This window comes from Synchiropus splendidus, chromosome 7, assembly GCF_027744825.2.
Source record: "Synchiropus splendidus isolate RoL2022-P1 chromosome 7, RoL_Sspl_1.0, whole genome shotgun sequence".
Taxonomy (NCBI): Eukaryota; Metazoa; Chordata; class Actinopteri; order Syngnathiformes; family Callionymidae; genus Synchiropus; species Synchiropus splendidus.
Window position 1 is genome coordinate 27,062,640 of NC_071340.1, and position 24,788 is coordinate 27,087,427.

Here is a 24,788-nt window from a genome sequence, read left to right on the forward strand (position 1 = left end):
AGCTGCTCCAGTTGTCTGTCTCTGTCAGGAAAACACTCCTCATCATCCTCTGAGACCAGCGTTAGGGGCCGTCACTGAAAGACAGAAAGAATAATAGAGTTTGCTCCTTCAACAATATAAAATAGGAACGTCACAATGGAAGCCCTACATATTGGAAGCTCTCTCTAAGTGGCCATGATCTTGGGAACTATGAGTAAAACAACCTGAACTAAAGGCACATCTTTCCTGGGTATTTTTGGAAAATTATTTTCAGAAAAGGGTAAAAAAAATCCCTACTGTTAAAATGAGCACATCTATGAGAAGAATCTAATTGAAAAAGGGAAATGAAGACCTTAAAATAACTGTTTAGAAAGCCTTGAATGATGATGAACAAAAGTCTTCCGTGGTTTCACGAGGGCCGAATGTGGCCCCCCGGACCAGACTCCTGTGGACAAGTTGACCCGTCAGGCAAACGTCAGTAGCTGCGGCTGTGTGACGTTCAGAGTGACGCAGGTGACTGGAGGGAGGGAGGCAGCCGACCTCACCTTTATATACAAGACGATCAGACGAGCAGCGCTGAGACCAGGCGACGAGCCCGAAGGTACGTGAGCTGCCGCTGCACCTGCACATCACAGTCTGTGTGTCTTGCTGCTCACATTTAGATAAAACCGGTTTCTAGTTGACTCCACAGTCTAGATCCACACATAGGGGTGAGAGCGTGAGCCTGTGGGGACGTGGCTTTCAGCACTTTCTGCATGTGACAACGCTTCTTCCTGCATGTGCTACATACCATAAGTGTGTGTGTGTGTTCGGTTCACCAACCCTGTTTGAGGAGTGTATGGAAGCAAACCTGTCTCATCAGACTTCAGAGGTGATGGTCCATTGAATTTGTACAGTTCTCTGAAAACATTTTGCCTTCATTTTCATTGAAAAAAACTTTTTCATCAGTGTAGAAGTGGTATAAGCAGTATGTAGTATCATTTCTGTATAAGTGTAATACAACGCTGGTGTGAAAAAAGAAAAAAAATCAGCATAAAAAGACATTGAATTCGACCGTAGTTAGACTTTTTTAGTTTTCTACACTGAATTACAATAATACGTTGTGATGCATGATTTTACATCAGTATTATTCACTGATATTCCAAAAAGAAAAAGGTCTTTTTTGGAGGAGTGAAGATGTCACACTGAGCGTCGCCCAGGTTCCCCAGTGCGGTGAGACAGGTTTGCTTCCACAGAGGAGCCACAGGTGCAACATTCCCAGCTCTGTTGACCTGACCTCAGCCCAGTGTTTTCCCAGAGACCTTGGACTGTGAGGCCCATTCAAGCCAAGCGTTGTCTCCTCCTCACACCATGAGCTCCAGCGTGGCCCCGCTCCTCCTGCTGCTCGTGGCCGGCCTGACCGGCTCCGAGGCGCAGCTGAGGCTCTACGACCTCCGCGCCAGCGACCTTCCCTCCAACCTCCTGGGCACCACAGACGGATACGTCAAGGTCTTCTGTGCGTCTGCCGACCTCGGCAAAACCTCCGTGAGGAACAACGACATCAACCCCTGGTGGGAGGAGGAGTTCTCCTACTTCCAGGCGCAGAAGAACGACGTCCTGCGCCTGGAGGTGATGGACAGCGACTACCTGGTGGACGACCAGGTGGGGGTCTGCCAGAGGCAGCTGCAGGTGGGCACCCATCAGCACGAGTGCTACCTGGAGAAAGGAGGCACCCTTTATTACACCTACACTCTGAGTGGCAACTGACCCTTGGTCTTCAAGGTCACCGATGCACACAGTTGAGTTGGTCATGGCTGTAAAATAAACTTACTGTTCTGATCAAAAGTCATTTCAAAGCCTCGTTTTAAAGCAACTAGTTCTCCACTTGAGACATTTCTATCCACAAGAGCATCATCCAAAGTGAAAGGAAAGTCCTGGACTGAGAAGAACATGGTCGCATCATTTCTAAACCAAGAGCCTCTGAAGATCAGGACACCGTTTCATCAATCCCACATAAAAACATCACATCACTTCTCTCAAATGCCTTTATTGAATAGAAAATACTGTTCACAAAGCACTATCATAATCACAGTACCTCAAAAGTACTAAGGAAACTAGGTGGAGACGGTGAAGTTAAAAGCTGAACATAAACAGCAGGGGTCACCGCAGCATGAGCGCAGCACAGGGGCCCCGACCTTTCTTCTTTACTTTTTTAGTTGTTTTTGTCAACACGTAGTGAAGTGTGAGTCGCATTGTCGGCGCCCCCATCAGGCCAGGAGGACTGTGAAGGATGTACAACAGGCTCTTGGCTCTTCGGCGCCCCCTAGCTGGGAAAAATCCCTCTACTGGATACAATAAGTCGTTGACTACCCGGGACAGGTCAGGAACGGTGGTGCGACATGAACAATGAAGAAAAAACAAAACAGGAAACTGAAGGTTTGTAATAAGACATAACACTAATCATCAGAGAGTCAGGCTCACGGACACGAGTCATCTCTGTCGAGTCAAAGGAGGACGCGTGTCAAACGGCAGGCCTCACACTAAAATATAGCTATACAAGACAGCCAGACTGCTCACAATAAAAGGTTACAAGCGATCTATACTCGGCGACCGGGAACTCTGACACCATGATGACACACTCACATGGTGCTGTGGTCAAGGCCACACCAACCGAGACCCAGACATTAGCCAGAGTGGGGAGCACGGATTAGGCCTGCACGATTCAGGGGAAATAGGAATCACGAAGAATTGATATCACGATTCTCTGCCACAATTTTTTTACCTCGTAGTGGCTGGCGAACGCAGCACCCGACTCCAAAATGGCAGCAAACGGCTGCTCATCGAGCTCTGTGAAATTAATGATTATTTCTTATCATTCTGAATGCTGGGAGCGGCGGGTGTTGCTAAGCGTCAGCTGCGCTAACGGCTGCGCCAACGGCTGCGCCAACAGCAGCTGAGGAACCAGCGCTCTCACTTTCATGAGCCTGAAAACTCTCTGTGCTCCGTCAAGTGCTGGAGCTTTAGATGGCGTGTTTCATTTGAAGGCGCTTCCCTGCGCAGCATTGTCCTCTGCATGTGCTGCAGGATGCTAACTTTACTCATACTTCATAACTTGAACTAGTTCCCGGTTTGCCATCCATGTTCCTTCAGTTTCTATCCTGTCGGGGAGCAATCCAATCACTACAGTGAAACACGTGACTACGAGGCGCTTCCTCACTGGCTGCGAATTGCCAATCAAAGTGAAAATTAAATCAGACACGAATCGAAATGAGTGAATTGAAATTGCAATTTTTTTAACGATCTATCGTGCAGGCCGAGTCCAGAGCGGGGCAGAGCAGGACAGTTGGTGTGAGGCGTCTCAGGCTGACAGTGGTGAACCAATCAGGCGCCAGCACTCGCACCCCTCCTGATGAGGGGCACCCACCGAGGCCCTCCACTGGATCGGTCTGAGACCCCCCCCCCCCCCCCCCGAGTCCTTCTTTGACCAACGATTCTGTGTCGGTCCTGACTCGTGTGCAGACCCAGACCCACCTCTGGTACTGCAACACACACGTTAGCTGGGACCTCACGCTATGGACCGGTGTCTACTTCAGCAGGTCTATGAGCCACTGGGTGAAGAAACTACAGTGAGAAGAAGATGTTGTCTCAGGCAGTGAAGACGCTGGAAGGATGTTGACGTGAGTCCTGAGAGCGGCCCCCGGCACTGGGCCAGAGTTCTCATGAGACACTTGGACTTGGTCTGAGACAATCACAAGTCTAGCATGTTTCACGACAGTCCAGATGCAACTGTCAATTCAAGGGTTAAGATGCAGTTCAGTCCCATTTCATGGAAGTCAGCAGGTCCTGCGTGGAAAAGCCTGTGTGGGTCTGATGTTGATGGTGGAAATATCTTCTGAGTATCTGGGCTCAGAGCAGCTCAGCACCACGGCAGCCGGTGCTAATGCTCCACCCTGCTGGGCCGCTTGCGCCTGACAGGAGCGGAGACCGAGCTTTTCCTCTTGCGTGGACTCCTCCTCACCGACCTGTGGTCGGCTGAAGTCTCTTCTGGTTCTGCTCTGAATTTATGGCTGGGACTGAGGACCACCGAGGGGATCACCCTCCCTCTCAGACTCCTCTCACTGATGACCAGTAACTCCTCGACCTCGGACTCACTCGAGCTGTGATCTTCACTCACGCTCCCATCTCCATCCGTCTTTTCTGATCCGTGAACGGGTTCAATATCTTCTACTTTTTCTGGTGATTTCTGCTCAAGGATCTCTGAGGACTGCTCAACAAGGTGGTCCTCCAGACGTTCCAGGTCTGGCTCCAAACCCTCCTCTGTTTCACCTGTATCTTCTGCCATCTCTTCCATCTCTTCTGGAGCTGCTTCAGTTTCCTGAACCTCAGTTGTTTTTTGCTCTCTTGTGTCCTCCTCACTTGTTGACGCAGCAAGTTCTTGAACCTCATTCTCCTCCACCACTGGTTCCTCTTCCTGATTAACATCACATTCCTCATAGTTTTTGTCCTCCTCTTGGACCATGTGAAGTGACGTGTCTGCTGGAATCTTCTCCTCAGCCTGTGCTTCTTCGTCCTCACTGTCTATGTCACTGTGTCTTCTTGCTCTTCTCGATGCACGTCTCGGTGCAGATCCATCATCTGACTGACTGGCTGCTGCCGCTCTCTTTATCTTCTTGCCACTTCTCAGAACTCGAGTTGCAGTAATTGGTGTCTCCTCAGGTTTCTCAGATGTTTCTGTGGCCTCATCTTCTGCAACCTTGTCATCCACCGTTTCATCGACCTGCTGACCCTCGGCATCTGCTCCGGCAACAGTAGCTGGTGCTTGCTCTTCTGCCTTCTGGCTTCCCTCATCACCCTGGTTTTCTGGGCTCTTCTCTTGAAGAAGCTGGTGTTCCATGTCTGGCTCCAAACCCTCATCTGTTTCACCTGTATCTTCTGCCATCTCTTCCATTTGTTTTGGAGCTGCTTCAGTTTCCGGAAGCTCAGATGTGCCTTGCTCTCTGTGCTCGACATCCTCTTGAGCCTGTTCCTCTTCAATGTTTCCTTGATCCACCAGAGCTTCTTGTGGGACGTCCACATCTTCAGCCATCTCCTCTGTCTCCTCTTCGTCTGATCGGTGTCGTCGCTTGGCTCTTGAGGATTTGCGTCTTGGTGTCACACGACGGGACTTTCTTTTCCTCCCTGAGACTTTCTGATGGATGGTTGGTTCTGGTTCATTCGAGCTTCCTTCAGGAGAAGGTTCCTCTTCAGATCCAGACAGTTTGGCTGTAGAAATGACCACCCCATCACCACTCAAGTTTCCAGTTTCAGGAGACACCTCCTCCTCTGGAAGAGTCTCTGTCATCTGCTGGGACTCCACCTGCTCCAGCCCAGCTTCAGCATCCAGGAGCTCCTGAGCAGCTGCCTGCGCAGTTGGGTCAGACTCATCTGACTCACGTCCTGGTCGTTCTGTTGCATCCTCTTCTGGCTCCACACAATGCTCGGCATTGTCTTCAGTCTCCTCCACAGCAATGTCCTCACTCTTCTCTGCAGACAGAACGTCAGCAGATTCCACCTGAGGGAGCTCTTCATCTCCAGTTTGGGGTTCCTCTGGTTGTTCAAACAAAGTTGTGTCTTTCTCCTCATTTGTCGACGCAGCAAGTTCTTGAACCTCATTCTCCTTCACCGCTGGTTCCTCAAGTTCCTCTTCCTGATTAACATCACATTCCTCGTAGTGTTTGTCCTCCTCTTGGACCATGTGAAGTGACGTGTCTGCTGGAATCTTCTCCTCAGCCTGTCCTTCTTCGTCCTCACTGTCTATGTCAGTGTGTCTTCTTGCTCTTCTCGATGCACGTCTCGGTGCAGATCCATCATCTGACTGACTGGCTGCTGCCGCTCTCTTTATCTTCTTGCCACTTCTCAGAACTCGAGTTGCAGTAATAGGTGTCTCCTCAGGTTTCTCAGATGTTTCTGTGGCCTCATCTTCTGCAACCTTGTCATCCACCGTTTCATCGACCTGCTGACCCTCAGCATCTGCTCCGGCAACAGTAGCTGGTGCTTGCTCTTCTGCCTTCTGGCTTCCCTCATCACCCTGGTTTTCTGGGCTCTTCTCTTGAAGAAGCTGGTGTTCCATGTCTGGCTCCAAACCCTCATCTGTTTCACCTGTATCTTCTGCCATCTCTTCCATTTGTTCTGGAGCTGCTTCAGTTTCCGGAAGCTCAGATGTGCCTTGCTCTCTGTGCTCGACATCCTCTTGAGCCTGTTCCTCTTCAATGTTTCCTTGATCCACCAGAGCTTCTTGTGGGACGTCCACATCTTCAGCCATCTCCTCTGTCTCCTCTTCGTCTGATCGGTGTCGTCGCTTGGCTCTTGAGGATTTGCGTCTTGGTGTCACACGACGGGACTTTCTTTTCCTCCCTGAGACTTTCTGATGGATGGTTGGTTCTGGTTCATTCGAGCTTCCTTCAGCAGAAGGTTCCTCTTCAGATCCAGACAGTTTGGCTGTAGAAATGACCACCCTATCACCACTCAAGTTTCCAGTTTCAGGAGACACCTCCTCCTCTGGAAGAGTCTCTGTCATCTGCTGGGACTCCACCTGCTCCAGCCCAGCTTCAGCATCCAGGAGCTCCTGAGCAGCTGCCTGCGCAGTTGGGTCAGACTCATCTGACTCACGTCCTGGTCGTTCTGTTGCATCCTCTTCTGGCTCCACACAATGCTCGGCATTGTCTTCAGTCTCCTCCACAGCAATGTCCTCACTCTTCTCTGCAGACAGAACGTCAGCAGATTCCACCTGAGGGAGCTCTTCATCTCCAGTTTGGGGTTCCTCTGGTTGTTCAAACAAAGTTGTGTCTTTCTCCTCATTTGTCGACGCAGCAAGTTCTTGAACCTCATTCTCCTTCACCGCTGGTTCCTCAAGTTCCTCTTCCTGATTAACATCACATTCCTCGTAGTGTTTGTCCTCCTCTTGGACCATGTGAAGTGACGTGTCTGCTGGAATCTTCTCCTCAGCCTGTCCTTCTTCGTCCTCACTGTCTATGTCAGTGTGTCTTCTTGCTCTTCTCGATGCACGTCTCGGTGCAGATCCATCATCTGACTGACTGGCTGCTGCCGCTCTCTTTATCTTCTTGCCACTTCTCAGAACTCGAGTTGCAGTAATAGGTGTCTCCTCAGGTTTCTCAGATGTTTCTGTGGCCTCATCTTCTGCAACCTTGTCATCCACCGTTTCATCGACCTGCTGACCCTCAGCATCTGCTCCGGCAACAGTAGCTGGTGCTTGCTCTTCTGCCTTCTGGCTTCCCTCATCACCCTGGTTTTCTGGGCTCTTCTCTTGAAGAAGCTGGTGTTCCATGTCTGGCTCCAAACCCTCATCTGTTTCACCTGTATCTTCTGCCATCTCTTCCATTTGTTCTGGAGCTGCTTCAGTTTCCGGAAGCTCAGATGTGCCTTGCTCTCTGTGCTCGACATCCTCTTGAGCCTGTTCCTCTTCAATGTTTCCTTGATCCACCAGAGCTTCTTGTGGGACGTCCACATCTTCAGCCATCTCCTCTGTCTCCTCTTCGTCTGATCGGTGTCGTCGCTTGGCTCTTGAGGATTTGCGTCTTGGTGTCACATGACGGGACTTTCTTTTCCTCCCTGAGACTTTCTGATGGATGGTTGGTTCTGGTTCATTCGAGCTTCCTTCAGGAGAAGGTTCCTCTTCAGATCCAGACAGTTTGGCTGTAGAAATGACCACCCCATCACCACTCAAGTTTCCAGTTTCAGGAGACACCTCCTCCTCTGGAAGAGTCTCTGTCATCTGCTGGGACTCCACCTGCTCCAGCCCAGCTTCAGCATCCAGGAGCTCCTGAGCAGCTGCCTGCGCAGTTGGGTCAGACTCATCTGAGTCACGTCCTGGTTGTTCTGTTGCATCCTCTTCTGGCTCTGCAGAGTTTGGCTCCACACAATGCTCGGCATTGTCTTCAGTCTCCTCCACAGCAATGTCCTCACTCTTCTCTGCAGACAGAACGTCAGCAGATTCCACCTGAGGGAGCTCTTCATCCCCAGTTTGGGGTTCCTCTGGTTGTTCAAACAAAGTTGTGTCTTTCTCCTCATTTGTCGACGCAGCAAGTTCTTGAACCTCATTCTCCTTCACCGCTGGTTCCTCAAGTTCCTCTTCCTGATTAACATCACATTCCTCGTAGTTTTTGTCCTCCTCTAGGACCATGTGAAGTGACGTGTCTGCTGGAATCTTCTCCTCAGCCTGTCCTTCTTCGTCCTCACTGTCTATGTCAGTGTGTCTTCTTGCTCTTCTCGATGCACGTCTCGGTGCAGATCCATCATCTGACTGACTGGCTGCTGCTGCTCTCTTTATCTTCTTGCCACTTCTCAGAACTCGAGTTGCAGTAATTGGTGCCTCCTCAGGTTCCTCTGTGGCCTCCTCTTCTGCAACCTTGTCATTGACCTGCTGACCCTCAGCATCTGCCAGGCTTCCCTCATCACTCTGGTCTTCTGGGCTCCTCTCTTGAAGAGGTGCTGCATCACAAACCTCATGATGAAGCTGGTGTTCTCCTTCGTCTATCGACGTTTCCTTGGTTGCTGAATCCTCTGACTCTTCAGATGAACCAACTTTGCCTCCATCCAAGTCGCCTTCCTCCAGTTGAGCAGATGTGGAATCAGCAACAATGATGTCTATTTCCATCACGACAGCTGGTTCTGACTCGTCCCCAGGGTCTTCTGTGGGCAGCTCTTCAGCTGGTTCCTCACCAGTGGCAACACTCCCTGGTGCTGCCTCGACTGCCCTCCCTTCACGACTGACAACAGTGTTTGGTGTTTCATCATCTCCTCGTTCATCTGGATCCAAGGGTTCTGATCCGGTTACTTTCACTTGCAGCTCATCTGAACATTGATCCACAATCCCCACCTCCTCCTCAGCACTCGTATCCTCACATGCCACAGATACAGGATCTTCATTTTCTGTCTTCTCCACCATTTCTTGAGTCGTCGTCGTTGTCGTGTCCACCACCTCTTCTGCATGGATCTGTCTGCTGGGCTGGTTGGAATCAGATCCAGGAGCTGCTGTGTTTATCTCTGCGGTGGTGTCACTTGTTTGCCCACCGTCATCCTCGTCCTGCTGGATGGAGGCTGCACAGTCACTGTGGAGGTCAGAGGGCTGGGAGGACTCCTCTCTGCTCTGATGCTTCCCACTGTTCTCCACAGCTGTTTCCTCCACTTGAGCTTCAGATGTGTCCTGTGCAGGTGTCGCCGTGTTTTCTACCGTCTCAGTGTCGACGTGCTGTGCTTCTCCATCCTCAGCTTGAAGCGAGGCTGTACCCTCACACGTTTCTCCCACTGGTTGGTCTCTGTCTGATCTCTGGTGCTCTGTCTGGCATTGTCTTCTGGCTCGGTAAGATCTTCGCTTCGGGGTCCTCAGATTATAGCGCCTGTCTTTCCTCAGGACCCTTTCTTGGACCTCACCATCTTCCTCTGCTGCTTCAGTTGTGACTCTTCCACTGCTCCTCAGACGTCGGGTCACCACATTAGCTTCATCTAATATCAGACTCACTTTCTCCATGCTCTGCAGCTTGTCGGCTCCTTCTTCAGCAGAGGAGCTAGGTGCTCCCTCCTCCCACATCTCCTGAGTCAGCCCCTGATTTGACTGCTGTGGGTTTAGGTCAACCAGAACCACACTCACTGTGCGCCCCATGCACTGATGCACCTCATCTTCATAGGCTGTGAGTGAATCTGCCTCCATGACCAGAGGCTCTCCAACATCTTGACTGAGCAGTTCCTCAGCCTCTCCACTCAAACAAGTCCCTTCATTGACCGTGGACACTGTGCCACCCTCTGCGGTGTCCGGCTCAGTCCCTTGGTCCTCAGCAGGTTCTTCTGCATGCTCCTCACCAACCCGTTCTTGCGCGACGTCGCCCATCCGGGAAGATTCCATAACTTCGTCCTCCTCTCTGTCTTCAGCCTGTTCCTCTGCTCTCTTGACTCTTCCGGAGTGTGTCGCAGCACTTTCTTCTTGATCTTTACTTCTGTCTTCTCCATCCTCCTGCTGTGGCACTGCTTCAGGTGGGTGAGAACATGGGTCTCTGAGATTAGACTCAAGTACAGCAGACTCCACGGTTCCCTGGCCAACGTCTTGCTGGATTCTCAGGTCCACCAAAACCACACTAACTCTCTGGAGGTCAGGGAGGCGATGCTCCTCACTGGATGCCACTTGCTTTCCACAGCAGGTTGAGTCAGCTTCAGGATGAACCTCGTCAAGTTTGCTGTCATGGATTGGCTTCTGTCTCTTTCTTCTCTGAGATTTTCTACTTCTGCTCCACCGAACCCTGGCAGGGGGCTCCTCTCCTTCTCCATCAACCTCATCAGATGTGGCCTGCAGCTCATCTGAGAAGGGAGGCGCAGCATCTGCTTCTAGACTTCCCTCCAGCGTGGCTTCCTGGCTGCTCCCCTCAGTAACTCTGGGAGCTGACTCCTCCTCAGAGACCAGATCTGTGGTCCGACTCTCAGGACGTGTTGCCTCAGATTCATCATGAACCTCTTCTGAGATCACCACCATGACAGTATCCTGGGCGTCCTCCTCCGTCCCACACGCGTGTGCCAGCTCAGTTCCTTTGAGCTCAGCATCTGGTTGGAGGCTGAGTGCTGCGTCTTCCTCCGCCTGATCATCCTCTTCATCGCCACTAGAGGCTATCGAAGTGGTCTGAAATCACATGGTTATAGGAGTCACAGTTCAAATGACTGCCACTTGCCAAGCGCACGCACCTCTCGCTGCTGCACACACACGTGCTCATCTGAAGATTCAGCTTCAATCCGTTCGATTCTGTGAGAAGAGACTTGGTCATTATCTTCAAAACAGTTCTCAACATTTATGGCCACACAGAGGCTGCCAGTAACCGCCAGGCCAGTTCTGGACCATTAACCACAGCTTTTGCCTCGCGGTCTGAACCCTGCACCTTATACAGCTTCTTCTTCCTCTGTGGGCTTCTCCCTTCAGAGGTGGCCACAGCGGATCATCCTCCTCCATCTCCCCCTGTCCTCTGCTTCCTCTCCTCTCAAACCTCCAAACCTCATGTCCTCCTTCACCACCTCCATCCATCTCCTATGTGGCCTTCCTCTCCACCTTCTGCCTGGCTGTTCCAACATCTCAACATCTTCATCTACCAATGTACTGGCTCTCTCTCTCTCCTCTGTACATGTCCAAACCATCTCCATCCAGCCTCTCTGACTTGGTCTCCTAAACACCTGAGCACATGTACTGTCCCTCTGATCCTATCATCATCCTGCTCTCACTCCCAGAGAGAAGCTCAGCATCTTCATCTCAGCCTCCTCCAGTTCTGCCTCCTGTCTTCTCCTCAGTGCCACTGTTTCCAAACCATACAACGTTGCTGGCCTCACCACCCTTTTGGACACTTTCCCTTTCATCCTTTCCGACAGCCTTTTGTCACACATCACACCTGACACTTTTCTCCAATGATTCCATCCTGCCTGCAGCCGCTTCTTCACCTCCCTCTCACACTCTCCATGGCCCTGGACAGTTCAGCCTCAGTACTTCAAATCCCCCACCTTCTTTATCTCTGAACCTAATACATGGATGTCTACAGGCTGAAGAGCCTCATGCTGCTGAAATACTGAGCCTGGTCACATCAAAGCCACGACATCACAGACGTGTTGTTGACCTTAAGGCAGCTCCGCCCACAGAGCCGTTCTCCTGGAGGAGGAGCAGCAGCTGTGGTGTTGGAGCTTGGGACAGTTTAATGTCATTAACAGACGTGAGGAGTAGATGATTCCAGTTTGTTTCGTGAGTTTTCCAAAGTAGTTTACAAGTGATCCTCATGCATTTTGTAGCCTTTCTACGGTGCAGACAGCACCACTGCACCCGCAGCTCATGGATAGCTTGTTTCCTTCTTCAGTTTAGTGGGTGGGGCTAAAACTCTATAGTCCAGAATTTACAGTAGTTGAGGAACTTTTGAGAGCCGCTTTCTTGCGCAAGCCTGACATGAAGATATTGGACCTTTTACTGCGACCGATCACAGAGGGGCAGGGGTGGTGTATCAGCACCTGGTCTGTCTGTAAACAGAGCAGCTCCAACACAGACTAGCAGGTTACCGTCAAACTTGACGGGCTGGTTGAAGCAGGCTCACTTTGGTTCTTTTTGGTGGGGATTGGTGAGTTTGAACCCTCTAAAGTTTCCCCCATTCACCTCACACATCGGGTTGGGACGACCTTTGATTGTACTTCAACAGTGCTTTTTTACATATATATATGTAAAACGGTGTAGTAAAGTGTTTGTACTTGATAGTGTCTTGAGGTGAGGATGAGACCTGTGACAGAGCGAGTTGATGACGTCACCTGATCACTTTTTCTGACGTTTCCTCCGTCACCTCGTCTCCCACTTTCTTCGTGCTCACGCTCACAGTGGTGAGCGTGGCTTGACCTACACCAAGAAAGACATGCAGCATGAATATCAGCATCGATACATTTATAAACAAGCTGGTACTTGCCTTTGCCCGTCTTGACTGTAGTTCTTTCCTCCTAAAAGCAAAAACAGATTTCTGGCTTGAGCGTGTTGCTTCTTTCTTACAGGAGGAGGATGTAAAGTCAGAGTACCGTCAGTTCAAAGGAGCACCTCACTGCCCCAGCTTCTGAGGGCCTCTGGGCGTCGTTCAACTCTGTGAGGAGACTTCTGGACACGGCTGAGGGAGAGAGGAAAGGAAAGAGAGTTCCTTCATAACCTCAACTTGTACCTGAGGTTGGCGGCAGACAACAGACTCCGAGCCGTCTGAAGCAACCAAACCTGTTTCCATACGGCTGTGGATCCTGCTGGCGATGCTGCTGCGCTGGGTGTGTTCCCCCGCACCCTCCACCTCCCACAGCAGAGCCTTGTCCCCCGGGTACCGGCTCAGGTACTTCTCACACACTGACAAATGAGATCCCAGGAAGGGTCACGCCTTTTCTGCGCCACTGAACATCCTCAGGATGAGGAGGCAGCGGTACCTTTGAACATGACGTGAGTCAGCGGGTACCTCAGCCCCAGACAGTCCTCGCTGAAGCTGAGCACAAAGTCCTCCAGCATCTTCAGACCCAATCCCTTCCGCCGATGGAACTTGCGGACGAAGATGGAGTCCATGACAGGAAGCTGGAAGCTCCTGCCGAAGGGAGCATTGCACAAGCTGCCTGTAGGGGGAGAGAAGAGCAGCGCGCTGAAGTACCACGGAACTGAGCCGTCAGAGAAGAGTCCATGCTTCTAATGAAAAGATCCATCTGCAGTAGAGGAAGTCTCACAAATGAAAGCTGCAGAAACTGAGAAGCCTGACAAAGGCAAATATGCGCCGTTCCCCATGAGGTTTTCCTGCCAAAGTAAATCCGGAAAAGGCTCCAATGATGGTGCCAGAGCTGTACTTGGAGACCAAACGGAGCTGAAGTCACCTGACACTCACCTGTGGGTTTGGCTGAATAGAAGCCCACAGCCTCTCCGTTGCTCCAGCAGATCTTTGCAAAGTCCTTCTCTCCGTGGCAGAGGAAGGGAAGCTCCTCTTTAGGGTTCATCTCAGTGGCTCTGTAGACCACACGGTTCAGGACGTACAGGACGATCCTGTCCACCACAGTCTCCACCTGAGACACACCAGCCGGCGTCACCACCAGACCCGCGATCTCCTCATCAACAAGTCAAGAATTCTGTGAGCGTTTGGGAAAAACCTTGATCCTAAGGTGAAGGCAAAAGAACCTGCCGGCGTTTTTTCTCAGTCAGCGGATGGAAGCTGTGACTGGAGAGCCGTGACTCTAGTTCCACCCATCCCCACCTTCAGTCCACTCACTGGGCGGAATATTTCGTTCATTCACTTTTCATGAGTTCAGAGCTCAGTGGCCTTCAAGCTCCATCTGGCCTGTTAAGCGTTTTACAACATCTCAGTGCTCATCCCTGAAGATAAACTCTGGATACGCTCTTCCTTTCCATCCACCCCAAACCCAGACGCCTGTGTGCCGCACGTCAGCGCCTCCTGGCGCAGCCAGTTGAACTCACTCCTACCTCCATATCACAGGTAATATTTTGTGTCAGCCCTGTCCAGAGACCACGCCTCCTGTCAGACATGAGGAACCCACTGCAGAACATGTTGTGTTATTCCAGCCCATCTCTACAGCGAGCTGAAGTTGCCAGTGGGTTACCTTCACTGCTCCGTCTCGACTGAGGTCACTGGTTCTGAGGATGTCCTCCACTGTCCACCATCGATCCAGCAGGTACAGCGCCACCACAGTGAAGGGGTCGGTGGGAGAGAAGAGGGCCAGGATCCGGTGTTTGGCGTCCACGCCGTAGAGCGGGGCGAAGCCCACGCTGGAGAGGTCGACGGCCACCTGAGGGGATGCAGACACGCAGGATGTTCACCGCTGCTGTGTCTGAAGCTGTCAGGAGCGGCACACATCTATCTGAGCCCAGCCATGTCGAAACTCTTCTGCCTCCCCAGCGCCACATTCGGCTGCAGCGACCACCCTGGTGTCCACTCCCAGAGCGTGATGCCTTACTCTCCAGGACTGACTCATATGTTTGTGCAGGTTTCATGTGTTGCAAACATGAGCTTGATATAATATCAAAGGCCTGGAAGAGCTCCGTGAATCAGGCACGGTGTCACACGGTACCTTGGAGGAGACCGACACAGCGATCTGCTCCAGAGAGTCGCTGATGTTCAGCAGCAGCCTGGCCATGTAGCTGTCGGCCGACTCTTCCAACTGCCCGTGGCCGACATCCCTCAGCAGATCCACCGGAAACATGGTCCTCCTACAACACAAGACAGTCACGTCCACCCGTCAGTAAGGTCCCACTTTCACTATCTGCTGTTACTTTGAGTCCAAAAACCTGGTTGTTTCTATTCAAATACACTGTATTGATGGAAGATTTTGCCAGTTGCTGTAGGTGAGCCGACGTGTTTGACTCTGCTTGTTGTGTAGTAAAACCCGGCTGGTAACAGCACACGCCACGGCGAGGAAACATTCCAGCACGCAGCCTCCGTCCACCGCTCTGGGTCACACGCACACACCCGCTGTCACAGAGCATCAGCAGTTGAGCAGAAGAGAGGGAGGCGGGAGTGTGGAGGGGAAGGGAGGGGAGGGGGGAAAACAAACCTGGCAACTGCCTGTGTTCGTGTGCAGCAGCATGTGAGAGGCCAGTTAAAGCCGGCGCCTCAGCCTGGAGGCAGGGAGCAGTGAATATGCGGCATGCACCCATAAAGCTCGCAAATACTTCTCTTCTCATAAAGTTTCTCGACATGAAACTGGCTGGAGCCAGATCTTTGTGCAGCAGTGGGGGGGCTCCACTGTCTACACGGGTTTTACTTTCCAATGTGAGGAGCGTCAAGGAAGTTCTAGGAGGAACCTTCCGAACCTCGACATCTGTGAAGACTGGGCTCCCACATGGAGCGTGTAGAGCACCTGCCAGATGACGAAGTGGCACGCCTTCTGACACCAACAAGGCTGTTCCTTAGTCTGTAATTTTGAGTCTCAGAGAGTCACTTTATGACATTTTGTCACGTTTCTGAAGGTGATCTCTGCTTCACTGTGATGAAGCCTGATGTGGAGACAGTTTCACACATTGTTTACCTCACAGCGTGTCCCAAAAACAAGGAGTTCTTCTGAAAATGACGTCAAGTAAACAGCCATTTGGTTACATTAAATATGTGAGGTGGTGTAGCGCCGTGGTTTCACGCCTGCATCTGCAGTTCACCGTGTCTGAACTGGCTTCATTGTCTTGAAATGTTGCAGCTGTGACGCCTGGAGTTTCTACACTGTGGGACAAATACAGAATAATCCAATCTGATCTAAGGATTAACTCAACATCAACATTTATCATTTTTATTACGTGATGTGACACCAGTCAGTGGATTTAGCAGCAGGTTTGAGGATAGAAATGACTAAACCTTAAAAAAAGAAAACCCGACTCTGAGCTGTTGCTCCTGAGTGATGCTGGTTGCTCATAAGGCCTGGGCCAGTTCAGCACCGCGGCGTCCCTCAGGGTCTGCCACGACCGGGTCCACCACAGGGTCCAGGACTGGCTCCCTGGGCGTCAGTCACCCGGACAGAGATCGGGGGAGGTGAGGAGGACGGTCGGGGGAAGTGAAACAGAGGGGGAGCAGTGCCAGTGAGAGGGAGGCTGAAGTCAGACCACACAATGGCCTTTTCATTGGAATGTGGTTTTAGTTAGAGACTCTGCCAGTCGAACCTCCTCGGTCTGCTCAAAAGTGGGAGGCCTGGAATAGAGCCTCAACTTTGGAAGAGCTAATGTGGAGCCCCAGGACAGAGGAAAGTGTTTTCCCAGGGTCACTCGGGGTCAGACCCAGACGACTTGTGAAATCAATCCAAACTGTCCGCTGGTGAAGGAGGCAGCAAGCGCACGTCCACAAACCTTCAGACTCTCACCAGCAGTGAGAAGCAGGAGAAATGAGCGTGTCTTGTCCTGGGAAAACCTGGGCAAGTCTGGGCCTCCTTGCTTTGGCTGCTGCCCCCACGACCCGACACTTCAGTTGAAACCACATCTTTCATTTAATGCTCCGCGGCTCTAATCTGTGATGTGACACGATCGATTTTCAACATGATCCAAATGGATCTTGACAATAGCACAGCGTGCACTGCAGAGCAGCCACACAACAACTCAGGAGAAGTAGGAAATACAGCTGCGTAAAGACGCGCAATGTTGACTGATCGATTTTTACAGCGAGTGAGAGAATCGTGTCAACGAAGCTTGATGAAACTAGGTCATTTAAGTTTCAATTATTATTGGGTTTTTTTATGAACATTAAAAGGAAATAATCAAGCTTGAGAACCATTAAACAAAGTGTAAACACAACATTCGAAGGGACGACACAAAGGAACATGGAGTTCTAACCACAGACGCGCTGAGGTGCGTGTGTGCGCGCGCATCTGCGTCCCCGTGCGTGTGCGACACCGACAATAAGACGGAAAACAAAGGCGCTACATCCAACACCCAGCCAAGTTGTTCAGAACAGGCCTAACAATAATAATAAAGTGGTGTAACGCGTGGTGCGCAGGAGGCAATGCAATGTCACTGTGAAAATGACTTGTGTTTATGTTGCGCTCACGGAAGTTTCCGCCACTTATTTAGCCCGGTTTCTGCCCCATGCTGTCAAACGCAACAGGGAAAATGTCGCACTTACCTGGGAGTGCGCGGCGGGCGCCACTTCTCCGTGATGAACCCACTGCGCTGCAACTTCAACCTCCTATCTGCGCCTGGCTCGCCGACGCGGGGCGCATGCGCGGCTTTAGCAGCGTTGCGTAACCGGATCCCGCACTAAACCTGTGGCGGAGTGACGTCCCGGGACGCGCCTGTTACATCACCGCTCCTAAAAGAGTCATGTCCGTGTTTGGATGCGCGCACCCGTGGGGACACGACACGCCGCCACACACCTGGCGCGCAGGTGACTGGGACTGCGTTGACACTGACGTGTGGATGTGGAGTTGGAAGAGGTTCCGTTTCTGAGGGACACAGTTTCACAGTTGCGTCGCGTCGTGTTGAAACACAGCAGCACAGGAGGCGAGCTCAGTAAACACACTGAATAATGAATGGAACGGTCACATAACGAAACAAAATGTCAGATAAATGCGCGTGCGTGTGGTGCTAAACGTGCTGTCAAACAACTGGAAACGTAAATTACACGTAAAACTTGGGATGACATGTGATTGATTTCATGCCCTGTCAAACTCGGGCTCAGTGGGCGGGGCTAAGGCCAATCTATTGCTTTGGTCTGAATGTTTAAAAAAATGGCGGCAACACTCCGGGAGTCGACAAGTGTCGCTGTAACCGAGCACGCGGAGGCGGAACTCACCCGCCACTGCGTTCAGCGTCACACGGGGACGAGCTGAAGTCACTTCCACGCTTTGGCGTCACAGCGGGAGGCAAACTCAGAGGCAGAGCTCCGCCGTGACTCTTAGCGCTCCTGCACGTGACCCAGGCGAACAACGACGCTCCACGGAGACGCTTCCTTCGCGCGGGTTTCGGAGTCCGTTTCAGTGTCACGACACAGTGACGGTTCCGGTCCTCCTTCACAGGTGGTCGTCTGTCTGACAGTCCGTCAGAATCAAGCCAAGCTCGGCGACACCACGGACACGTGACGACACGTCAGAGACACCCACCGGAACTTGGCTTGGTTTGGCAGTAAAGTTGGAAACCTCGCCCGACACACGCTCTACCGGTGCACAGCGCCACCTAGTGTTGCTCTCCAGCGTCCGAGAATTTGCCTTCGGAGAGCAGCCAATCCGGTGTCAGGAACCGCCCACCGCCTTTGGTGGGTGAAGTTGACGCGTCATTTCTATCCGTTTTTTTTTTAGCGGTATCACTTCATGTCTTTACTCCTTAATCGAGACTTTTATGATCCCCTTAATTTTCATTGAGAAAAAAGAACTTATTGATGAAAAAAAAAATTAGTGTAAAAAATCCAGTGTTAAAAATTCAATGTAAAAAAAAAAACAAAAAAAAACTGCAAATAAATATGCTTAAATTTAATTTCTTTTTGTGTAAACATTTCTTTGCTTTATATATAAAACTTTTTTTAAATGAAAATTAAGGGGCAGGAGGATCTGTGTCAGTCAATTAAGGAGAAAAACAATCGGCTGATCCATATTCAACATCATATTTCAGAACAGAAAGACGACACGTTTGGTTCATATAATATTCCGCTGGCTGTCAAATAACCTTTGACACACTTTTTCATTTTGTAGATTTTATTTCAAGAAACTTTGCTTCATACAAAATGTTAAATATAGAAACAACAGCAGAATTCAAAGTCTAGTCGAGAAAAATAAATCAGGCAAACAATCATTTCATTGCATCCCAAGACCTGAAGGAAAGGAATGTCTCGGCTCTGCAGCACAGGATGGAAGCGGAACAATACTGTCTAGAAGAGAAAGGGACTCTCAACAAACCCTCCACATGTCCATATCAAACGTGACAAATAAAAAACACATGGTATCGCAAAGGTCTCCACATGCACATACGCAGGTAAAACATGCATTTGACATTTGTACCTTTTTCTTAGACCAAGCCAAATCTAGGTCTTCACTTCTGAGAGAGCTGTTTGAATGTTCAGGAGTATTGGTCACGAGCAGAAGGAGATGCAGGGGCCTCAAAGTAAGACATCACCAAGCCAACTATCGGGAAAAAGATTGGCCATTCCTCAGCTGGCGTTTGTCGGACACTAAAGAGCTTCTCCGAGGAAGGCATGCACGTATGCGCTCGTGACAACATGAAGACCCTCTCTCCCCACCACCCACTGCTCTCACCGTCAGTGGAAGCCTTGGACATCAAACAACACACAGTTTGGTCACGCTCCCGCTGGAGCCTGAATCTGCCAAGGGAGGCACCTAAAGCTACGAAACGGTGGATGTCGGGTTGCATAGCCCAAGTCTCAGGTCTGTCAAGGCCTCAGTCGCCATCTTGCTGCTACACGCTCATCACGTAAACACGCTGACTCATCGATCGGGGAAACATGTTGGAGGTGAATGTCGAGGCTCCTCCCGTCCAGACTCCGGACCCTGGTTTGGTCCAGCAGCGCCGCAGCTAAGTGCTTCTACAAGTGCAGTGCTAGTGACCCACCGAGAGGCACCTGAATCACAGGGCTTCAAACTAAAAGCTCATGAGCCTGTGTGGACCTGATCACCTTCTGACCTCAGGGGCCGGGGCCACATCTAGAAGGCAGCAACACACTCTGAAATCTTGTGCTTTACACCACAGTTTTGCCAGTTTGAAACCAACTGTGGCGGCAAACGGACTCTGGTCGGGAAAGTTTTAAAGCTACAGTCATCTTCAGACGGATCTTTGCTGGGCTTCCTTCACCTCCTACTCCTTCCCTCCATCTGCTGAACTTCTGTACAACAATTTAGTGAGCAAATTAGAAGCAGGTGAGTCAAGATAAATCACCAGGCAGAGACCTTTCCACCCAGGTGAAAAACCGGTTCCAGCTAATTCACGCTGTATGTGAAGAGGAGGTCGCTGGGTTGAACACTTGTTGAAGAGTGGCACTATTCAGTCTTATTTAAGTTGGTTCATTTTTTTCCATTTATTTTTTGATATGGAAGTTTTGGTAAAACCAGTTGGGAGTTGCTCCCAAAATTGGGGCAGCAGCTGATTCAACCTGGCACTGCATCAGCTCCAATTTCAAGAAAGAAATTGTGACGCCGACTGAGCGCTACTTCTCTCCATCAACTACATGAAACGGGTGCGGGGACAATAAAAGTGTTCAGAGCGAGTCAAAACAAGTCCACGCCCACTTTTGGAAGGTCTCCGTAATAAATTTGGATCTATAGGTTCGCCGCACACACGGGGGCCACGCAGGCACACGACACGCTCGAGCTCCAAAGGGCCTCAATCAGAGTCCAAGACAGCAGGCAGACGGCGCTCAGCCCCAACCACGACAGTCCAGAAAGAGGACGGAGACAATGTGCATGTCTTCAGAAGACGTCTGCCATGTTTCGAGGCACAGAAGCCACTTTCAAACCCCTGCCATCCCACATCTCTACCAGAAGCGCGCCTGGATTCTGTGGAACCCCTCCAACTCCAGGGGCTCCTTGGGCTTGTGATGAGGTTGTGCTACACCATAAACTTCTCATTGCTTCAAGGTGGCTCCACACATGTTGCAAAGCTAAGCCGACTTGACCTGGAGGCCTGATGCTGGAATGTGTTTCACATGAGGAGGACACTTTCACCCTCCTAAAAAGCTCAGCCGTGTTTCAGACTTGATTCCTTTGTGACAAGTCATTCTCTTAACCCCCCCCCCACAAAAAAAAACAACTCGATGCACGCAAGTTCAGAGCTAGCGACAGCAGGCGCTGGCACAACACCAGACGCAACAATAGTCATGCAGTTCAACTTGAATGAAATTAAAGGTTCAACCTACAGATGAGGTTCAAGCCCTGATTTGGACCGGATCATCAAAGACACAAGGCATAGTGAAGTCATGTGCACGGTGTGACCAGCTCTCTGAACTGGTACAATCCTCCTCCAGCGTGGTGGTGCCAACATTAAGGCGAAGAACGGAACCCCCCCACACGACTCACGAGCCGCTCGCCACGCCCCTCTAGCTACAGGAGCTCACAAGGCTGCGTCCACGCTGGAGATAAAAAAAGAGGCGCAGCGCTGAGAAAGCCCCGGCCCCTGCCACTCCGCTGAAACAAAAGAGCGTTGTGAACTCAGCACATCCGCTCACAAGTAAGGCTTTCTGTACAACGTGTTCCCAACAGAGCTACATACAGTCTGATGCGGATGGGCTAGAAAAGAGTTGCATCTTTTTTCTCTACAGTTTATCTAAAAGGATAGGCACTTTGTCTTCAAACCTCAGTCTATAAGAAATATCACACCTGACACTAATGCAAAGTGTGGGCAGGTCAAAACAAACGCTACCACGTGACACACATATTTACAGAAAGAGAGGTACAGTCGCACAATGAGGGGGAAAAACCCACAGACATCTTGCTCCAATACAACACATTCACAATCATGCATGTGACGTTTTCATCATGACATCAAAAGATATGCTGCATCTCGTGGAATGACGGAGCCGTAAAACCAAACAGAACACACGACGGCGTCCTGCAGACCAACATCTGCCTCGTCACAGTCGTCCTGTTGGCAGGACGGTGGGTGTTGGATGCCGCCGTACCGACTCTCACAAGTTCTCCACACCAGTTTCTTTGAAGTGAGAGACAGAAAGTTCAGTCCTTAAAGGCTTGATCTGCGTGCGTCACGATTGATGGCCAGTTCAGTGAGGTTCTCCTTAACTTTGGAAACCTTCTGCATGCAGTTCTACTACAGAGAAATTTACACAGGACCACAGCCTGCAAGTTCTGTAGAAGTACACAAGGAACGATGGATGGATGAGTGGATGGATGGATGGATGAATGAATGAATAGATGAATGGATGGATGAATGAATAGATGAATGGATGGATGGATGGACGAATGAATGGATGGGTGGGTGGATGGATGGATGGATGGAAGGAGAGTCATGGTTTCTGGACTGAGTTCAATGGGTGGAACACTAGGATCCAGTTCTGCTGTCACCAGGTGGGAAGAAGATGTTTCACCTCACAAATCTGAACTGGAAAGACTGTCGAACCATGATGGAGGTGAGTGGAGATGCTCTTGAGATGCTCATGTTTGAGGACATCCCTGTCTCCAACACGTAGCTCCACTTCTGGCATCGTTTCTGGCCTGATGGCAAACAATGGCTTGGCACACAATGTCACATGTTGGATGTGGACGGAGGCTTGTTGACATGATGTCGGGCCCAACAGAAGCTGAGGGGCTTTTCTCCACAACATCAGGAGCTGAGCGTTTACAGCACGCAACTCTTCCCGTCAGCACCTGTACGTGAGACTTGCTCGAGTCACTACCTGGACATGAGGGAAGCCATTTGAAGAAACGAGAAAAACCATATTAATCTGAGCCTTTTCTGTCTTTCAGATGGGAAGGTTAGTCTTCCAGAGTGGCGGCTGAATGAAGGCCTACATGCTGGTGCTGAGGGGTCTGTACGGCGGCATCAACACAACACCAGCCATCCAAGGTCCACTTCCTGTTTTGGAAAATGCTACATGCCCTGATAAAGACGACACGCCACATTCAGTATCCATCACTACAACAGTTCAGATGTTCTCCTGGAGAGGAATAAACAAAGTCTTCAACTCACACACACTCGGTCACACACACACACAGATGCATTAAAAAGGTTAAAGCCATGCTAGCACCATTCGTCTTCCTCTGCCTCTTGGTAATACCTGTGAGCCTTGACCTCGGGACCAAAGCTGAAGTGGTAGCCGTTGGGCAGGGCTCTGCTCTGCTGAGGTGAAGCCAGCAGAGCTCCCATGATGCGAGGCAGTGAGGTCCGAGATGAGCGGCTGGCTGGAGGACTGGGCCACAGCGAGGCAGCGTCCTGGAAGACATCCGACTGCTCGCGGAGGCTGCTGTACGGGCCGCCCGCCGCCAGGAAAGGCTCCGAGCTGATGCGAGTCACGGAGCAGGGCAAGTGACAAGAGCCGCCGTGCCGCAGAGCCGCGTGCTCCGAGAGGCCGCGACTCAGCCGGCCGGGACTCACTGAGGCTTGGTCGGACAGGTGGCAGACGGGAGAAGAGTTGGCAGTCTTGTAGGCCACCCCGGGGCGAGGTGTCAGCGGGGTCTGAGGGAGCTGTCGACGTCCACGACTGGGCGAGCTACAAGTGGAGCTCAATGCCACTGTGCTGCCTTTAACCCAACCACTGCCCTGGGTGAAGAGTGGACAAGCAATTTGAAACAACGGAATGATGAGGAGGAGGACGACAGACAGGAAGAGAGAGGGGGACCAGCGCAGGACAGCCACACGTGGAGCCAGAGACACAAGAGCAGGGAGACGGCACGTGACGCACACCATGGAAATGATGAAGAGAAAGTGGGAAAGAAGTGAAAGGTCATGAGAGGCTGCGGCACGGAGGGCGACACAGGCATCAACACAAACTAGTCAGACACTTGTTCCATTCCCTCCGCAAGCCCACAGACTTAGGAGGAAATGTTCCCACTCCAAAGTGATTTTCAGTATCTACAACGAAAAGTATTTAATGCTCAAGTCTCCAATGCTGATATGCTTTGAATGCTAACATGTTTTCAAGGCTAATGTACTTGATGCTAATGTGCTTTCATAAGAAACAGTGGTGGGCCACGGTTGGTCCAAAAAGAACTTTCATTTCTCCTCTTATTATCCTTCCTTGCACGACAGAGGTAAAATGTTCTGTTTAAATCAAAATATTCTTTAAACATCTTGCTCTTCATCAACTCATATTGACGTGCCATTTTCGTCTTCTGCACTAGCTTGCAGATGTGTCAAATTGATGTGTTTAAACAAGCATGACCTATATCTCATGGCGACACACTAAGAAATCAACAGTGCCGTACGAGACCAGAAGAATCCACACTCTGGGAGCCATGAGGAGACTTCTGGTGGAGTCATTCCGTCCCACCTGCTTATTGCTGGGGTCCTGGCCCTCGCTGGGAGAGGCGGCACAGCTGGTGGTGGCAGACTTCGTGTGGCAGTGTTCCCGGCTGCAGTAGCGGTCGCAGGAGTAGTAGCGCTGCTTGTCCACGGAGGAGTGGTGATGTTTCCTCTCATGGGAGCGTCCTCGCTCGTGGCCACGTTCTCGGGAGGAAGCTGGGTCAGGACCAGTTTCTCCGACAGCCCCTGAGGAGGAGGGAGCGAGAGCACAGGACAGCTAAAGATGAAGGAGCCTCCTGACTGAGCATCCGTTATTCAACAGCTGCCTCTCCATCTCAGGGTCACGGATCATCCACTCCTGAGCTCCATAGCAGGACAACATGGCGTGATCATGAAAGCACTGACCAGCAGGAGTGGACTGCGTCCCCCCCACAGGGGTGTCCAAAGACCTCTGCTTCTTCTCTCTGTCTCGGTCCCGGTCTCTGCGGTGGTGGCAGCGGTGGTGGTGATGGTGATGGTGGTGGTGGTGGTGGTGGTGTGGCCGTTCTGTGTGGGTGGGTTTTTCAAGGCTGTAGTCCCACAGGTTGACCTCTTGAGGGCGCTGTGAGGCCATAGTGGAAGCTGATCGCTTCATGGGGCTGGTGTCTGCGGCAGACTGAGAGGGGAGAAGATCATGAACACGCGTTTTCCACCTGATTCAGTCTGTGTTCGGTGCAATATTTAGCTTTTTAAAATTATTGCAAGCTTGACGGTGGAGACATATTCTTGCTATTGATATTATGTACATTTTAACAGTAGTGGGAAAAAATATCATGCTTTATTGGTTGCTACTTCCTCATATGAACATATACGATTTTAAGTGAATATTTAAACATTTTTATCTTCTTCAGATGCACTTCCCTTCTTTAACCAT

General features: G+C 50.9%; 3 protein-coding genes across 19 annotated transcripts in view; 1 reads left to right on the forward strand and 2 right to left on the reverse strand.

Annotated features, from left to right (window-relative positions):
• The first annotated feature begins 550 nt into the window (after nucleotides 1–550).
• LOC128762009 (uncharacterized) lies at nucleotides 551–1,814 on the forward strand. Of its 2 annotated transcripts, none has more exons than XM_053869734.1 (2): nucleotides 551–580; nucleotides 1,277–1,814. In XM_053869734.1, the coding sequence occupies exon 2, from the start codon at nucleotides 1,330–1,332 to the stop codon at nucleotides 1,723–1,725; it is 396 nt and encodes a 131-aa protein (XP_053725709.1). In that variant the 5' UTR covers nucleotides 551–580; nucleotides 1,277–1,329; the 3' UTR covers nucleotides 1,726–1,814. The 2 variants fall into 2 exon arrangements, with proteins under 2 accessions (XP_053725709.1, XP_053725708.1); XM_053869733.1 differs by having other exon boundaries at nucleotides 569–580; nucleotides 1,266–1,813.
• Nucleotides 1,771–18,026, reverse strand: LOC128762003 (nestin-like). 3 transcript variants are annotated; one of them, XM_053869712.1, is made up of 11 exons: nucleotides 17,751–18,026; nucleotides 14,554–14,692; nucleotides 14,086–14,271; nucleotides 13,359–13,533; nucleotides 12,916–13,095; nucleotides 12,716–12,838; nucleotides 12,529–12,614; nucleotides 12,423–12,453; nucleotides 12,271–12,355; nucleotides 10,684–10,741; nucleotides 1,771–10,621 (listed from the first exon to the last, which is right to left on the reverse strand). In XM_053869712.1, exons 2-11 carry the CDS (start codon nucleotides 14,683–14,685, stop codon nucleotides 3,896–3,898), a joined length of 7,782 nt encoding a protein of 2,593 aa, XP_053725687.1. In that variant the 5' UTR covers nucleotides 14,686–14,692; nucleotides 17,751–18,026; the 3' UTR covers nucleotides 1,771–3,895. The 3 variants fall into 3 exon arrangements, with proteins under 3 accessions (XP_053725687.1, XP_053725686.1, XP_053725689.1); XM_053869711.1 differs by lacking the exon at nucleotides 17,751–18,026 and adding an exon at nucleotides 17,082–17,180 and having other exon boundaries at nucleotides 1,772–10,621; XM_053869714.1 differs by lacking the exons at nucleotides 13,359–13,533; nucleotides 14,554–14,692; nucleotides 17,751–18,026 and having other exon boundaries at nucleotides 1,776–10,621; nucleotides 14,086–14,228.
• A 580-nt stretch (nucleotides 18,027–18,606) lies between these two features.
• cacna1ba (calcium channel, voltage-dependent, N type, alpha 1B subunit, a) overlaps nucleotides 18,607–24,788 on the reverse strand; it is a 56,187-nt gene continuing 50,005 nt past the window's right edge. For 9 of the 14 annotated variants that reach the window (XM_053869726.1, XM_053869729.1, XM_053869727.1 and 6 more), the window contains 3 exons: nucleotides 24,281–24,530; nucleotides 23,904–24,121; nucleotides 18,608–23,173 (listed from right to left, as the gene is read on the reverse strand). In XM_053869726.1, coding sequence (XP_053725701.1) covers nucleotides 22,655–23,173; nucleotides 23,904–24,121; nucleotides 24,281–24,530 — 987 coding nt within the window. In that variant the 3' untranslated portion in view covers nucleotides 18,608–22,654. Of the gene's footprint in view, nucleotides 23,174–23,903; nucleotides 24,122–24,280; nucleotides 24,531–24,788 lie in introns of all 14 variants that reach the window. The other 5 variants (XM_053869717.1, XM_053869730.1, XM_053869720.1 and 2 more) reach the window with 3 other exon arrangements.

Bases quoted from the DNA above. Each gene is read 5' to 3' on its own strand.
- LOC128762009 (XM_053869734.1), top strand. From the start codon at position 1,330: ATGAGCTCCAGCGTGGCCCCGCTCCTCCTGCTGCTCGTGGCCGGCCTG.
- LOC128762003 (XM_053869712.1), bottom strand. From the start codon at position 14,685: ATGTTTCCGGTGGATCTGCTGAGGGATGTCGGCCACGGGCAGTTGGAA. The intron at 14,272-14,553 runs GTACCGTGTGAC...GCATCCCCTCAG, and splicing joins CTGTGTCGGTCTCCTCCAAG to GTGGCCGTCGACCTCTCCAG. The intron at 12,454-12,528 runs GTACTCTGACTT...TTTTGCTTTTAG, and splicing joins GGTGCTCCTTTGAACTGACG to GAGGAAAGAACTACAGTCAA.